The sequence below is a fragment of the Acomys minous genome (assembly GCF_964271855.1).
Source record: "Acomys minous genome assembly, chromosome: 8".
Lineage (NCBI taxonomy): Eukaryota > Metazoa > Chordata > Mammalia > Rodentia > Muridae > Acomys > Acomys minous.
In genome coordinates this window covers 8,566,284-8,583,221 of record NC_140489.1, presented here as the reverse complement: position 1 = coordinate 8,583,221, position 16,938 = coordinate 8,566,284, and the positions used below count along the sequence as shown (strand labels likewise).

The following is a 16,938-nucleotide window of genomic DNA, read 5'->3' as shown; positions in this document are numbered from 1 at the left end:
GCTTATCTGAGAGTTCTCAATTGGCCATTCTTTTTTTTTTTTTTTAAGATTTATTTATTATTTATACAATATTCTGCCCACACGTGTGCCCGCCCACCACAAGAAGGCACCGGATCTCATTACAGGTCGTTGTGAGCCACCATGTGGTTGCTGGGAATTGAACTCGGGACCTTTGGAAGAACAGAAGGTGCTCTTAACCTCTGAGCCATCTCTCCAGCCCCCTCTTGGCCATTCTTACAGCTTATATACAAGCTTGAAGAAGGAGAAGCCTAGTGAATCTGGTCACTTTCAGGGTCTTCCTGAAGCTATTCTGAGGTGTTTACTTCTCATCTCAGTTTCCTTGCTGGATGGAAGGTATCACCTCCCCAGCATGCTGTTGTCTCGCCTCCCTGTAAACGCTCTGCATCTCTAGGAGCCTCCCTCCAACAATGAAGCTGCACAGCAAACTCATTCAAAGCAACGTGTGCGCAGCGGGCAGGTCTTGGACCTTAGTGCTGGAAGCAGGGAGGCACACTGTAAACAATGCCACAGGCCTCCCCCAACAGAAGCGCCCATCCTTCTCCCTATGAAATATGTTGAAAACAACTTGTGGTTATAGCTTCATCAGACTTGGTTGTTGATTCTCTGAGTCAGTAGGGCCAGTGATTTTTTTTTCCTCCTTTACGAGATGCTAAGATATCTTATGTAAAACCTGTTAATGATTAAGACCAAAGTCATTCATCCCTTTTTACACTTGCTACTCTGCTCTTCAGCATAGAGGGAAGACCACCTTGACTCAGGATCCTTCTTAGATTAGGACTCTTAAATTAGACTCTTAGACCTATCCTAATTAGACTGTAAGGACAGGAGAGAACCACTCTCTGTTGGATAAACCAGGTCCAATCTTGGGTAAATGGCACCACAATTAGTCTTTTTTCCTTTATGCAGCATCACCACACCAAGGCTGTATCCACCTACTCACAGAAATCCACGGAGCAGACACAGCCATAGAATAGGGCACCAGAGACTCAGAGGACAGAAGGGAATGGGGGACTGTGGTTCAGTTTTGCAAGGGAAGAAAGTTCTGTGGGGCTGGAGGGGATAGCTCAGTTGTTAAGGCACCTCCTGCTCTTGCGGAGCACCCATTTAATTTCCAGCACTCATAGTGAGCAGCCTCACAGCTGCCTGTAACTCCAGCTCCAGGGATCCAACGCCCTCTTCTGGACTCCCAAGCACCTGCACCCAAATGTGTACATACACACAGGTGCATGCCTACGTGTGTGTGTGTGTGTGTGTGTGTGTGTGTGTGTGTGTGTGTGTATGGAGGGTGATTGTAGCTGCACATCAGTTTTAGATGTGGCTGCACATCACTTATAATACCAACAGCTAGAATGCCCAGCACTGTTCAAATGGTACATGCCTTGTCATACATATAATTAAAAACATAAACTAAGAGTCGGTGGTGGTGTATGCCTGTCATTCCAGTGCTCAGGATGTAGAATAGGATAGTTTTGGACTCTAAAGATCTTGTACCACCCAAGAGATAGAGTCCACAGTTGTTATTTGGGGTGGAGAGGCTAAGGCTGAGTTTCGTGCAAGGAGCAGGCCATGCCTCTTGGCCAGATGCTGGCCGGGCAGGGCTTCTGTGATGAACTAGGGGCCTTTGCCAGCCTACTCCTGGCTGCTGCTCTAACCCTCAGGCTGCTAGATTGGGAATTGGGAGAGCAGCTTGCCAGGCTATCCAGACACTTCTTTCCTGTGGGATCTGTTTCTTGGCTGGCTTTTGAGTGACTGTTGAAAGGAGTTAGACTTTCTTGGGCCCTGAAGATCAATTGATTGTGGGTTATCCAAATAGCCTTTCACATTCCATTTGTGTGGGGAACTTCACACAGGAACTTTAACCCTCATCCCGAACTAGGTGCAGGGAAATGCGTTGGCTTCCGCTGGCCTCAAGTCTGCCCTGAACAAGGTAATGTGGGCATCTTGAGGCATCTGTCCCACAACACAGCCCATAGGTTTCAAGCAGACGTGGATTCTTGAAGGCCTGACTCCCTCTCTCGACCCTACCTGAGCAGCTTCCCAACCATTTCCTAATGTTTAAAGTTAGGAGTAGAACAGATAGAGCACAGACTGCGATGACTCTGGGGCAGCGGCAGCCAGGATGTGGTAGGCTGGGACTCCTGGGTTCCTGTCCTCTTTCTGTGTTTAGATGCAGTTGTGGGTGAGACCCTAAGCGCTTGGTCTCCCCTGGGTGCCCTGTGGAGCAGAGGAAACAACTCCCAGCTTGGGCCCTGGGACACTCAACAGCAAATGGCACCCATTAGAATCTCAGGGACAAGCCAGGCAGTGGTGGCGCATGCCCTTAATCCCAGCACTTGGGAGGCAGAGGCAGGCGGATCGCTCTGAGTTCGAGGACAGCCTGGTCTACAATGCCAGTCCAGGACAGCCAAGGCTGCACAGATATGCTCTGTCTCAAAAAAAAAAAAAAAAAAAAACCACACACAAAACAAACAAACAAACAAAAACAAAAAACAAAAAAAACCAAAACAAGACTCTCTTAATCTCAGCACTCGGGAGGCAGAGGCAGGCGGATTGCTGTGAGTTCGAGGCCAGCCTGGTTTACAGTGCCAGTCCAGGACAGCCAAGGCTACACAGAGAAACCCTATCTTGGAGGGAAAAAAATCTCAGGGACAAAAGGTGGCATCTGGTTTGTGTTCTGAGACAGTCTCACTATGTAGCGCTGGCTACCTGGAACTTGATGTGTAGACTAGGCTGGCCTCAAACTCATAGAGAGCTCTCTGCTCTGCCTCCCAAGTGCTGGGATAAAGGTGTCCTGCATCACCACCGCCAAGCAGCCTTCTGTGCTTGCTTCTACAGTTGCCAAGGTATAGAATGGAGGAGAGCCTTCTTAAATCTGGCCCTTGGCCACTGCTCCCCAGGAGGAAGAGGAAGTTCTGGGTTCCCAGGGACAATCCCTAAACATAACCCACCCACATAGCTGCCCTTCCTTCTCCCCTCAAAGCCCGAGCTTAGGCAAGCAGGGGAAGAAGAGAGGGCCGAACAAAAGATGGGGAGGAGCTGAGCTCCAAGCAGAGGCAAAAAAGAAGCTGGTGTGTAGCTGGGAAATTCCTGAATGAGCCCATTTTCCAGGGGGCAAAAATTCCTAGGGGAGGGTAAAACACCCCCTTCCTAGGCTAGCCTACAACCCCACCCTCCCCAAGGCAGACCCTGAGGAAAGACCCGCAGAAGGGAATTCTGAGAGTCTGGCCCAAGTCCAGCCCAGGGAAGCTGGTCAGTGGGAGCCCCCGGGGAGGCAAGCTGTCTGTCATCTCTTATTGTGACCTCAGGGTAAAGATGAAGGGGCTCCTATCGCTCAAAGCTTGGTGGTGAGAGGTCTTAAGAGATCCCACCCAGTACGAGCCCTGTGCCCAGCCGCCTTTAGGATGCTTCCTCCAGGAAGCTTGCCTGTCTTCCAGTCTTCCATGGACACAGCGGTCCGAGATTTAACAGCACGTGGCCTTAGGCGTTGAGGTGGGAGAGGACACTCCCCAGACCTAAGTAGGTGCTGACATTGTGACGTGGGACAGCGGGTCTGGGCGTGCTCCCTGCTACGCAGCCAATTAGAGACCTTCGTAGGACAATGGCCCGACACCTAACGGAACTCGTGGGCCCCCTGATGCCCTTCCCAGCACACACATACCCAGGCCACGCTTGGCCAGCTCTGCCACACTTTTTCAAGCTGTTGGGAACCGCGAAGTGACCCCGCCTCTCTCTATTGGCCAGACCCCGCCCCCCCCAGCTCTGGAATCGACCGGGCCTTGGCCTCCGCCAGCGGATTTTCCGCGGTTGCAGCTGGTGAGGCAGGCGGAGCCCGGGCGGAGCCTGCGACTATTTCAGGCTGTGCCCAGCCAGGGCCAGGACTAAGGCGTCCTGTCCCGGACACAGTAAGTGACCTCTGCCTCTGTGCCTCTGTCCCTACTGCTCTGCGTAGCTTCTAATCTAGTTCTGGCAGAGAGTCTCCGACAGGATTCCCCGAGGGAATGGCCCTGAGTGGCCAAAGAGACGCGGGCGGGATATTTAGAGGTCCCTTGACCTCCAGCATACCCAGTGCTAGGGACCTACAGGGTTTATTCTGAGCCCCTCCCGCCAGGGTCCGGGGTCCCCGGAAGGGCAGCGAAGGGCTCTTTCCTGTTCAACAGGGACAAAAGCTAGGGAGTTTCAGGTTTACAATAGGAGGGTCCCGGCACCCATGGGTCTCCCTTGACTCAGTGGTCTCTTGTGGGGGCATGCGTGTGCTCTCATCACCTGGGAACAGAGGGAGTAGGTTGCTAGACCAGTGAGATTCTCTGTGGTCCAATGGCGTCTTGAATTTAAGGAGGTGACACCATCCAGCCACCAGATGTAGCCATCCCATGTGACTCTGAGCAGGCCCTTTCCTGCCTCAGTGGGCCCAGCTTGGGTGATGCTTCAAAACATCGCCTCATCACTCTCCTCCTGTCACCTCCTGCGCCCCGCCCCCCTCCTCCCCGGGTCGGGGGAGCCTGCAGTCCCAGGGACACAGGGGACTCGCTCTATAAGGCTCATCCTGTGCCAACCTTCTGGCTTGTGAGTTTGCCGCATCCTCCGAGCAGAGTGTGAGGAGGAGTGAGAGGGAGGGCTCATCCTCATCTCACAATGGGGAAAATGAGCTACTGAGGTGAGGAAGGGCACTGTTTAGACTTAGAAAGAGAGGTGTGGCCGAGCCCACAGCTGGGCTTTCCCTCTTGTACAAACAGCCTCTGGCGCTGGAGGGCACTAGGGCCAGACATTCAGGTTGGGGCTGAAGCTCTGTCAGCCAGACCAGCCCTTATGGGTGTTTGCCATGCAAACGGGATAGGTTGGTATAGGCCTTAAACTACCTGGTCCTACCTGGAGTTCTCAGGCCTCATGAGGTTAGAGAGAGGGGAGGGGCTGTCTCTGTTCAGGGTACCTGGCGAGGATGATAAGAGCTAGGGTGGAGGAGCCCAGGTTCTTGTCTAATCAGGGTGCCCTATCTATGCCCTCCTTATCGGACAAGTCCCCCAGGAAATGGGCCAGGTGGCCAAGCTGGTGGGGGCAGAGAAGCCATGGGAAAGGGCTTATCTGAGACCCTAGAGTCCACTGTGCTTGAGGGAAGCGCCCGCCTCTGCAGCTTCCGTTTTCTCCTCCTGTGTGGCGATGGGCATTCCTACCTTCCTTACAGGGCTGTTCCTGGCTCACTTCAGGTCATTTTGATGACCCGAAGCTACAGCTTGGGGTGTTTGTTCTTGGGGTTGAGAGAGGCAGGCCAACTCCTGGTAATGGGACCCTCTGGGCTAGCCTTATTTCCTCTGGTTATCCTCCTCAGTCTGCCAATCCAGGCACAGCAGGGGATGTGGGCGTGAGAAAAGCCAGAGGACGCTCAAGCCATTGACTACAAGGTTATTTTAAACAAAATAACACACATGCTGGGGAGAGAAGACATGGTCTGGGTGCCTAGGAAGGGAGTGGAAACTAGGTTTTGTGAAATTATGTCACCCCATTTGTAAGCAAACAGAGTTAGCTGGAAACCAAGCAGTGTGGGTTCCCCACTCAAGTTGCTGTTGAGACTTCAGGGAGCCCTGTGCCTTGCTCACATGCAAAAAAAAAAAAGGCTCCCTGGGGTCGTTTGTCCAGGGTTTGAAGTCTGGCCAGCGTAAGGGACAGGCTCTGTTCCTCTTGTGGTCCCAGGACAGCTGCTCTGCTTCGCTTGTGGTATATCTCTGTGACCCCAAAGCTAGATAAGAATGCTGAAAGGCATGGGGCTTGGTGGCGCACGCCTTTAATACCAGCACTTGGGAGGTAGAGGCAGGCAGAATGATGTGAGTTCGAGGCCAGCCTGGTCTACAGAGTGAGTTCCAGGAACAAAACAAAAACAAAAACAAACTAACAGATCCCCCCCCCCAAAAAAAACGGTGAAAGGAGGCAGAGGGAGGAGGCGGGCTGATCTCAGTGGGAAGGGTTCTAGGGTTCCATGACTCCTGAGTGGCTGTGAAGAATTTAGCCTGGTTTCTGCTGTCCCATCTCCTCTCTTCTTATGTTCCTTTGCCTCCAAGAGGATGATGCACTGTCAAGGGAGGATTTGCCCACAGCAGAGACTGCGCCTTCAGTCTGGGACTCTGAAGCCTCCAGTCTCTTCCCTCCATAGGGAGACAAGCCGTGGGCGCTACAGTACTCATGGCCAAGGAAGTGATTTCTGGTGTTTTCATTTTTCATCTACAGGCCTGAGCCAGGGTGAGTGATGCTGAAGATGGTGACTTTCTTCCAAGGGCTTCCTGGCCAGCAGTCTGTCCCAGGGACCCTGGACTTCCCTGGAAGCCTCCAAAAGTCACGCTCCACATCTGAGGCAGAATCAGAGGCCTCCATGTCAGAGGCTTCCTCCGAGGACCTGATGCCAGCCCAGGAGGCTGGCATGGCTCCTGATGGGGAGGAGTCTGCAAAGAAAAAGGAGAAGAAGTCCAAAGGATTGGCCAACATGTTCAGTGTTTTCACCAAAGGGAAAAAGAAGAAGAAGAGTCAGCCTAGATTATCCGATCCGGAGGTCCAGCCCAAGTCCGAGCCCGAGCCCGATGGTCCACTACCCACAGGTAGGCTGTGGCCGTAGCTGGGGCCAGAATAGCACCAAGTGGGCGAGGCTCATAAACCACCCAGCCAAGACAGTGGGCAGATGGACCGGCTAAAGCGAGTCTAGAGCACGGGGTTCTCTCCTCAGGTCTTGTCTGGGACATTGGGGGTATTGGTCCCTGGAATCTCAGCTTCCTCTTGTCCCGAGTGGGTTTGTCGGCCTAACGCGGGTTTCTGCTCTTCAGTGGAGGAGATCAAGGAGGCCCTGGAGCGCGGGCAGCTGGAGGCAGCGAGGCAGGTGCTCTCATTGGAGCGAGAGCTGGAGGCTGCAGCAGCGGCGGGTGGCTCGAGCGAGGAGGAGCTGGTGTGGCGACAGAGCAAGGTGGAGGCGCTGTATGTGATGCTTCGCGACCAGGTGCTCGGGGTGTTGCGGCGGCCACTGGAGGCTGCACCCGACCGCCTGCGCCAGGCTCTGGCCGTGGTGTCACAGCAGGAGCTTGAGGACCGTCGGGCGGCGGAGGGACCCGTGGCGACTGCACTGGCGGCCACGCGCCCGCGGCGCTGGCTGAAACTGTGGAGAAGCGTCGTGGCGGAGGTGGCAGCGGAGCGCCTGGACGCGCAGCCGGCCATGGTGCCCGACGGCCGTTCCGAGGCCGAGAGCAGGTTCCTTCACATGGGCCTCACCATGAAGGAGGACCTGGAGGCTGTGGTGGAGCGTCTGAAACCGCTCTTCCCCGAGGAGTTCAATGTGGTGCACACCTATGCTGAGAGCTATCACGAGCACTTTGCGGCTCACCTGTGCACCTTGGCGCAGTTCGAGCTGTGTGAGAGGGACACCTATTTGCTGCTGCTCTGGGTGCAGAACTTCTACCCAAAGTGAGCAATGCCAATGGTTGGGATGCGCCCCTCCCCCCACTCCCGCATCTGTAGGAAGGGGAGCTGAGACACCTGAGCCAGATAGCCAGTGATGGGGTGAAAGGGAGAGAGTCGGGAATTGTACCCAACAGACTGGCTTTGACTTCAATTTCCTGGACCTTTCCATTCTGCACTTGGGGAAAGGGAGGCACAGAAAACAGACTTTATTTTTCACTCTCGAAGAACCTCAGCCCTAGCCCCACCCCCACATCAGATGAAACCGAGTAGGAAGGGCTGGGTCAGAGGCATCTGGACACGGGGGAGGCCAGATCATGGGGGCTTGAGAGAAGACCAGGTCAGGGGGAGACAGGGAGTCTTATGTATTGAGTCAGTTCACGTTTTAATGAATGCACAGTCAGGTAGGGAGGGGACAGGGCGTACAAGAAAGAAGTAGGGAGGACAGTTCTCCAGGCAAGGGGAGTGACATTCTGGGAGCCGAGCTGAGCTGTTATGTCTCAACAACCCCAAACAATAAACACAGCAACAGTGGCGTGGCACTAGGTGTCCCTCTTGGGGAGCCTCTGTCAGACAGACTCACACTGGGAGCCCACTGAGATCTGGAACACCTCAGGCAGGAGACTGGCTGTGCCCAAGGTGGACAGTTTGGTACTCAGCTAGGTCCAGCCTTCCTGTGGGAGGGTCGGAGAAAGGACACAGCAGGGGTGGTAGGTGAAGCCAGCAAGACACAGGGAAATCAGGCAGAGACTTCCAGAGCCAGCAGGCCCTGACCTAGCGCCTGCTGGGTTTCCTTGACTCATCAGGAAGTGCCAGACACTCATTCCCACTCCCTGCAGCATCACCTTCCTGCCCCTGTGAGACTCTGGGGTCTCCTGATCTGAGGTGCAGCTGCAAAGCAGGAAGCTAAAGCCAGCCTGGACATGGAGGCCAAGGGAGGCATGTTGAGGCCTGTGAGGACCAAACTGTGGCTCACGTGCATCCAAACTGGGTGAAGGGCACAGAGAGGGTCATTCTTAAGGTTCTAGGCAAACAAAGGGCCTTTAGGAAGTGCCAGGGCTGGGCAGGTCCCCTGGGAGCTCTGGGCCACTTGAGGCACCAAGAAAGCTCTGTGGGGCAGTTCCAGGACAGCCCTTCCTGGTCAGCCACAGGGCTGCCCTGGTGGGAGCGGTGAGACTGGCTTGCAAGGCCAGCGAGGTCAGAAGCTGTGTTTGTATCTGTGCAAAAGGGGAACCCTGGGGTAGACAGAAAGATCAGATTTGAGAGCTAGCTCTGGGGCAAAGGCATTGTTGGTGGCCAGGGCAGAAGCGAGGGGGTAGGAGGAAACTCCTTCAATAAGCTGGTCAAGAAAGGATGAGGGCTGCCAGGTATACAAGGCAACCTCCAGGCCACCAGGAGTGGATGAGAGTGGGGGGTGAGAAAAGGCAGGGTGAGTCCAGCCTGAACTAAACTGACTGTGGTCAGACATGATCAGCAGGCGAGGGGTGTGTCTGCCGAGGTGGTGGGCTAAGCTAAGGGCGTGCTGCTGGGGGGTGCCATCTCATACCGGTATCTCTCTGCTCACAGTGAGATTCTGAACAGCCCTAAGTTGGCACAGGAGCTGCAGGGCATCAGTCTTGGGAGCCTCCTGCCTCCCAAGCAGATCAGGTTGCTGGAGGCTGTGTTCCTGTCCAATGAGGTGGTGAGTTCTAATGTTAGGGATCGGGCCTGGGAGGGCCAGGGCAGAGATGGAAGAGAAGAGCAGAGACATGACACAGGGCTCCCAGAGTGCGACAGACACTTCTGGTTGAGCTTGGTGACAGGCTTCATGCTACTCTGACCTGTATTTTATTTTCCCCCTAGGCCAACGTGAAATTGCTCATGACCCGAGCTTTGGAGCTAGAGTCTCGGCGCTGGGCCCAGGATGAGGCTCCCCAAAGCCTGGATGGCCACTGCCACAGTGAGCTGGCAATTGACATCATCCAGGTGCCACTATCTGCCCACGCAGGCCCATGGTGTGCAGGGACAGCCACAGCTCGCCTTTGGTGGGGAGAAGGTCACCGGGATTCCAGCCCCATGTCCCAGCATGCACCTCTCTCCCATGCTCTACCTGCCCCAGTCCAGAGAGGCAGCTCCTATGCTCACCCTCTGTTCCCTGCAGATTATTTCGCAAGGCCAGGCCAAGGCTGAGGACATCACTTCCGATGTGGGGGCCCAGATAAAACAGTTGCTGCTGGTGGAGCTGGCTGCGCTACTGAGGAGGTAGGTGTGTCCACAGCACACAGGGTCCCCAGCGCCTCTGAGAGTCATGGCCCTCTGTGCTTAGGATGGGGGAAGCCAAGCTAAGTCAGTCCTGGCATGCCCTGTCAACTACAGCCCAGAATCCTCTGGACAGCAGAGCCTCTGGTGGGGTGACCTCCACAGTGACTCCGTGCTTCTTGCCTTCCTCCTCATCAGCAAAGCTCCCTGGCAGAGCAGTCTGTAGCTTCAAAGAAGATATATAATGAGGATGGGAGTGCCCTGCTGCCCCTTCCCATGACGCCCTCAGAATTCCCGGGTTTCCTCCCCACTTCTGAGAACACCCTTTGGCCGCCCAGTTAGAGAGGGGACCGGGAAAGAGTGGGGCCCCAGAGTCAGGGCAGCCCTAACAGGACTCTGGCTCCTCTGAGCTCAGGTTTTGCAGCCTGTATGTAATATGGTGTTTAGGAGCTATGGCCCCTCCCAGCAGCCCGCAGACCGAGGGGAGTGGCTTATGTTGTCCCAGTGTTTGAACTGGTCCTGAAGGCCCGCCCCTTCTGGTTTTGTCAGCTACCAGCGCACCTTTGATGAGTTTCTAGAGAAAAGCAAACCGCTGAGAAATTATAGGGTCAACATCATCGCCAACATCAACAACTGCCTGTCCTTCCGGTGAGTGCTGGGCAGATGTTTCTGATGGAGAGACAGGGCAGATGGGAGGTGGGTGGGGCAAAGAAGGGGAATTAAGGGTCACAAGGCTGTGAGGAAATGACTGGGCCGGGAGCAGCCACAGCCATGGGGTGGAGTGCCCAAAGAGTCAGCAGGATGCAATTGATTTATTAATTCAGTCTTATTAAAAACAACAACAACAACAACAACAACAACCCGTGAGGCAGAAGTCAAAGGTTGGAGAGCTGGAGACTTGCCAGAGGCAGAAGGGGATGTGTCTGGGGCATGGGGCATACACGGGGAGACTTGGGCGGGATCCCACAGGGAATGTGGAAAATACTGAGGGGCCCAGATCAAAGACCTAAGTAAGGAAGGCTAGCCCAAGGACCACTGTGCGGTGTCGTAGGCTGAGCAGGCTGTCACCTCTTCCTTCTCTAGGACATCTATGGAGCAGAAGTGGCAGATACCTCATGACTCTCTGAGGCACCTGATGGAGCCATTGAAAGAGATCAAGGCTCATGGCTTTGACACCCTGCTCCAGAGCCTGTTTTTGGACCTGAAGGTATGAGGAGCCCCGCTCTGGGGAGCATCCTGAGGCCTGGCACAGAGGGGAAGGCGGGGAGAGGACTACGGAAGAACCCATCTCAGACATGTGGGAGGCACAGATGGGAAGGTGCAGTGTTGCTGGGGATGTCCATGTGGTGGCACCGTAAGTGCTCTCCAGCTGGCCACCCACATCCTGGCTTTGCCTGGAAGGGGCACAGAGCTAGGAGTGTCTAGCGAAGGCTCAGTCCCCACCCCCGACCCCCATTCCTGGCTCCCAGTTCCTGGGGCTCAGGACCTTTGATAGCTGGGTTCCCTCTCCTGAGGGGCCCCTCAGGAAGCAGAGGAGACGGTCCTTGCTTACCTTCAGGACTGGAGGTGCTGCAAAGGGCAGCCTGTGGGTATGGAAAGCCCACAGGGTGACCCTGGGCGACCTGGCACAGGGCTCAGGTCCAGCCAAGCGCAAGGTCTTGTTTATGCAGGAATTTATTTATTTAAGAGGGAGGCAGTAGAAAAGACCTCAGGGCTGCAGACAGGCTGTCCAGGCTCTCCCGAGCCACAGCTGGATGACCTTGGATAGAGGGTACAAACAGACTGCCTCTGCATCCGATCTCAGAGCAGGGACCTGAAAGCCAGCCAGCTCCTGGGAAAGCCCTTGGGACCCCACTGGTCATGAGTGTCTATGTGAGGGTGTCTGCGCCTGGCCGCCCTTCCTCTCCGGGTGTGACCAGACATCCTGCCTCTTGATTGTCCCAGCCACTGTTCAAGAAATTCACCCAGACCCGCTGGGCAAAGCCAGTTGAGACCCTGGAGGAGATCATTGCTACTGTGGACGTCAGGCTGCCTGAGTTTTCAGAGCTGCAGGATTGCTTCCGGGAGGTAAGGCCAGCGATCGGAACAGTCTGGAAATGCATGATGACCAGCAGTGTTCAGTACCCCACAACCACGTGTGTTCACACATGCACACGGGGGAATGCAGACACCCATGTTCACACTTCACCTCTATGTATGCCTGGGTTTTGGGCTTGGGAGCTTCAATCCAGGGGAGGAGAGGAGCCCCTCGGGGGTAGGTGTCAGTGGGTGGCTCACTCTCCCTGGCCTCTGCCTGCCCAGGAACTCATGGAGGCCGTGCACCTGCACCTGGTGAAAGAGTACATCATCCGGCTCAGCAAAAGGCGCCTGGTCCTCAGGACAGCCGAGCAGCAGCAGCAGCTGGCAAAGCACATCCTGGCCAACGCTGAAGCCATTCAGCATTTCTGCACTGAGAATGTGAGCACCCCCACCCACCCTGAGGGCCCTGGAGAGCCCCCGTAGGGCCTTTCCAAGCCTGGCCAGTTGCTTCTCTGAGTCTCTCTTAGTGTCCCCAGAGGAAAGGGACATCATCCATCAACCAGCCATATTTCTTCAGGGCTCCACCGCAACCTGGCTGTACCGTGCCCTCCCCACCATCGCCGAGATTATTCGCCTACAAGATCCCAGTGCTATCAAGATTGAGGTGGCCACATACGTCACCTGTTACCCCGACTTCAGGTGAGCACTAGAGGCCCCCAGGAGCTGGTTTGTCCATGCCCGGGACCCACTGTGCGTTGAGGATGCTGGGATCAGAGTCCCCTCGTGACCACTCAACTACTAAGGCTCCACCAAGATAGGGTCATGACCTCTGACCCATACCTGGGTGCCAGGCACCATGCTAAGACCTTTGCCAGGAGCACAAACATTTGACGTCACCAGAGCCCTGTAAAAAAGGCTGCCTATGTTTTATCATGCGCAGCTGAGGCCTGGGGGAACTGAAGGGATGTGACCAAGGCAACATAACTAGTCGTGACAAGGCTGGGTAGCATGCTCTACAACTCATGCGCTGAGCCTTATGTGATAATGCTAGTCAAAGACGAACGTGAGACCGGGGTCTATCCCTCAGCCTGGGGGTGACTTGCACCCTCACGTTCCTGTTAAGGACCTGTCTGAGGCCCTTGTGAACCGTGGACTGTGTTCCTTCCCAGGTTGGGTCCTCTGATGTGAAAGTTTGAATTGGTCTTGAGTCTGGCTGACCTAGCTGAGCCTAATCTAGTCTGTGGCTGTCCCACCCAGCCTGTTCAGTCATCTATCTGCATATATTGACCTGCATCCCTACAAGCCCCCATGCGCTAATCTATGCACTTATTCTCTTGCCATCCACGTAGCCGATTTACCTGCTTTCCCGTGTAGTTATCCGTCTGTCCTTCTGCTAACCCATCTATCCATTCTCCTATTGCTCTGCCCATCTTTCTACTTAACCTACTTGTCCACCTGTCCATCCATCCAACCACCCACCCACCCTTCCATGCAGTTACCCATCCATCCCTCTACGTTCTCGCCTACCCACCTGTTTATCCACCTGCCCACGGACCCGAGCACACTCCCTCTTTCCTGATCACACCAAAGTCATTTATCAGTATCTTGGATACTGGACTCTGTGCTGTTCTGTTCTCCAGGGTGCAGTGAAGTGCTGGGCAGCCTGGGTATCAGTCTTCTTCCTGTAATTTACAGCCCAGCGAGGGCTAACCATGATGGGGTCATCAGGCAGAAAGAGAAGCGTCCAGGTTGTAGAGTTTAATCATCTTGAATCACAGAGAGTGCTGACCAGAGAGGACAGAAGCACTTAGAGAGGGCGAGAAGGAGGTGCCCCCCTCAAGGGTAACAGCCAGTGCAAAGGTCTGGTGGGCTGGAGAGGGAGAGAGACGGGGAAGGCAAAGCTGCCTACTGGGCAGAGCAGCTAGCTGGCTGCAGCTTCTGATGCAGGGCCTGGAGTCAGGCCTGTTTGTGACCAGTGGGGGTGACAGGATGCTCTCTCTCCTTACCAGCAAAGGCCACCTGAACGCCATCCTGGCCATCAAGGGCAACCTACCAAGCAGCGAAGTCAGGGGTATCCGGAATATTCTGGACGTCAGCACCGGAGCGCAGGAGACGTCCAGGCCCCTATTTTCACTTATAAAAGTTGGTTAGCTTTTACAAGAGTCTGATGTGCTCATGAGCAGCCAGCGGACATCAGGCGCCATCCCAGTCGGGCATGCTCAATGGCCCTGGCTCCGTGACCCCCGTCACCATCCTCCCACATTCTGCAGCTGTGTCTGCCCAGCCCTCTCTCTGGAACAAGATCTGGCAGCCAAGATTAGTCCAATGGGGCCCAGATCCCACTGCGGGGAGTTGACATGTGAGCGAGTGTGCAAGAAACTTCTTGAAAATGATTATTCACCTTGAGTGGACTGCCCTCCGCCTTCCTACACTACAGTCTGTCTTTTAATTGGTCCCCTCCTTTGGTTGGTTCTGAGCAGCCCCCTCCAGCCCCCTAGGACCAGCAACGAAGCCTCATTTATCCTGCTTCCTTCAGCCCAGGGCTACCATGAAAACGAAGGAAGAAGGAAAAGGTTATATCTGATCTGGACCCCGGAAGGAGGTTTGTGATGGGCCATGGCAGAGCTAGGGTCAGAACCTCTTCCATAGTGGCCCACAACCCTGCAGAGTGGCTCCTGGCGGCACTCAGCTAGGAGGACTCTTATCCACTCTCCGTGGGCTGCCCCTGTGTGTGTTGTGGGGACCGAGTGACCCAGAAGGTCTTGGTAGAGCCGGGGACCTCCTGGGCTCTCTCAGATTGAACCTTCCCCTACGTGGGATCAAGCAGAAGGGCTGCCTCTCTGCGTCCACCCTTTGGAGTCCAGGTGGAATGCAGGGGTCCAGCAAGCGCTTAATTAGGCTTCCTACCTTCCTACTGATGCTGTACCAAGTTTCCGCACATCTAATGGATTTGAACTAGAACTTTTTTTTCCTTTGGTTTTTTTTCAGACAGGGTCTCTCTGTGTAGCCTTGGCTGTCCTGGACTCACTTTGTAGACCAGGCTGGCCTCGAACTCACAGTGATCTGCCTGATCTGCCTCTCAAGTGCTGGGATTAAAGGCAGGCGCCACCACACCTGGCCCTGAACTAGATCTTTTTTTACAGTTCTGCAAATCGGAAGTCTGGTACAGGATTGAAATCTAAATGTGGTCAGGGCCTGTTGCTTCTGGAGGCCCCAGGGGAGAATCATTTCCTGGTCTTTCCCAGTTTTTAGAAGCTACATCTCTTGTCTGAGGCACTTCTGACTTCAGAGCCTGGGACAGCTACATATGTTGCGCAGGGCACCATGGTCTACTGTTTCTCATTCCACTGTGATTTAGGACCCCTTGATTGCACTGAATCCGCCTGAGACTTATTAGCAGCCTTGATTCTTGCTGCAACTTTAATTCCTATCTGCCATGTCACCCACTAGTCATTGGCTATGGGGACCAGTGGATCCCCATACGCTGGAAAACAGGGTCTACGTTGGAAAACAGGGAGTCAGTTTCCCTACGCAGGGAAAACAGAGAAGCCCCTGCTTCTCTCTAGCCATGACAACCTACTCAGCATCCACCCAGCCTGGGTTCCTCATGGCTCCAGGCTGGTACTGAAGCCCCTCCTCTCCCTGTGTCCCCTTTCCCAGGTACTTTGCCTTACAAAACTGGCCAGGAGGTGGCCAGTGTGAGCAATGAACAAAGCCTTCGAATTCTCATAGGTGTTAACTTGTTTGATGACATTAATATTGTTAATATTAGTTTTATAGTGTTGGTTTTGTATGTGTGTACTCAGGACAGAACCCAGGGGAATTTTTTTTTATAGCTTGATATAAAACTGATTTCAAAAATGGCTGTGGAGTGGTTTATTCGGGGAATTGCGAGGAGGAGGAAAGGCTGGGCTGTGTCTAGCAACTGCAACCTCCTAGTGTCTGCAAACTCTCTGCTCTGGCTCTGGTTCACACTCACAGTCCTGGCTCCCCAGCTCCTGTGATCCAGCCTACAGCAGGTCGGCCCGCTTCCACGAACCTAGGCCTATCCCTGCACCTCTGCCTCTCTCTCTGCCTGTAAGCTGGTGACTGGTCGTCCTGAGGATGGGGGCAGCGTCTGATGGGAAGGTGAGGTGCCGCCTGCCATCTTGTTAACTTCATGCTGGGACTCAAGTACTGTAGGAAGGACATGGTAGCCTTTTCCTCTGCACCCCAGTTCTGACCTAGGATTTGGGGCAGAGTAGAGTCTAGGGAGTGAAGGCACCATGACAACCCCCTCCACAAAGTTCCAGAAGAATTCTAGGGGGTGATGAGGGATGTGTGTGTGTGTGTGTGTGTGTGTGTGTGTGTGTTGTGCGAGATGTGTATGACTGTTTGTACATGAGTATGTGTGTGTGTGTGTGTCTGACTGTATATATGAGTGTGTGTGTGACTGGTGTGTGTGTGTGAGTGTGTATGAGTGTGTGTGGTGTGTGTGGCTGTTGTGTGAGTATGGTGTGCATGAGTTGTGTGTTGTGTGAGTATGTGTGTCTCTGTATATGAGTGTGTGTGAGTGTGTGCATGACTTGTGTGAGTGTAGTATGTATGAATGCATATGTATGTTGTGTGAGTGTGAGTGTCTGTGTATATGTGTCTGTGTTATGAGTGTGCGTGTAAGGATGTCTGTATGTGACTGTTATGTGTGTGGTGAGTGTTGTGTGTGTATTGTGGTGAGTGTTGTGTGAGTGTCTGTGTATATGAGTGTGCATGAGTGTGTGTGTGTTGTGCGAGTGTATGTGTGTATATGAGTGTGTGCGTGGCTGTTGTGTGAGTGTGTGTGTATTGTGATGAGTGTTGTGTGAGTGTCTGTGTATATGAGTGTGTATGAGTGTGTGTGTCTGTGTATATGAGCGTATGTATGACTGTTGTGTGAGTATGGTGTGCATGAGTGTGTGGGTGTGGGTGTGGGTGTGCACACACACTTGCATCTGGCTGGAGAATCCCATGGGATAGGGGTGGAATGAATCCCACCACAGAGAGAGAAGATAGGCTGGCTGGAGATCAGAACGCAGCTGGGACAGGACCCCTCAGCGCTGCTCCCCCGACTGCAGACTTGTGCTGGTTTGAGTCCCCTCCACAAAGTGCAGGGAATTCCTACCTTACCAGGGACCTCCTCAATAGGATGAGAGGGGACCCCTTGGCTAAGACCAGGGGAAACTAAGCTTCTGGATCAGATGTTTAGTGCCAGGGGCA

At 54.2% G+C, this 16,938-nt stretch overlaps 1 protein-coding gene across 1 annotated transcript; it reads left to right on the top strand.

Moving 5' to 3' along the window:
- Positions 1-3,648: 3,648 nt before the first annotated feature.
- Positions 3,649-15,569, top strand: TNFAIP2 (TNF alpha induced protein 2). The gene is made up of 12 exons (XM_084792435.1): positions 3,649-3,923; positions 6,238-6,602; positions 6,825-7,455; positions 9,016-9,130; positions 9,292-9,414; positions 9,590-9,690; positions 10,237-10,335; positions 10,771-10,894; positions 11,632-11,754; positions 11,989-12,144; positions 12,284-12,405; positions 13,716-15,569. Exons 2-12 carry the CDS (start codon positions 6,257-6,259, stop codon positions 13,855-13,857), a joined length of 2,082 nt encoding a protein of 693 aa, XP_084648561.1. The 5' UTR covers positions 3,649-3,923; positions 6,238-6,256; the 3' UTR covers positions 13,858-15,569.
- The last annotated feature ends 1,369 nt before the right edge of the window (positions 15,570-16,938 follow it).

What these genes read in the sequence shown, in the direction of transcription:
- TNFAIP2 (XM_084792435.1), top strand. Translation starts at nt 6,257, where the DNA reads ATGCTGAAGATGGTGACTTTCTTCCAAGGGCTTCCTGGCCAGCAGTCT. An exon ending in AACAACTGCCTGTCCTTCCG is followed by an intron (nt 10,336 to 10,770) that starts GTGAGTGCTGGG and finishes TTCCTTCTCTAG; the next exon opens with GACATCTATGGAGCAGAAGT. An exon ending in ACCTGTTACCCCGACTTCAG is followed by an intron (nt 12,406 to 13,715) that starts GTGAGCACTAGA and finishes TCTCCTTACCAG; the next exon opens with CAAAGGCCACCTGAACGCCA.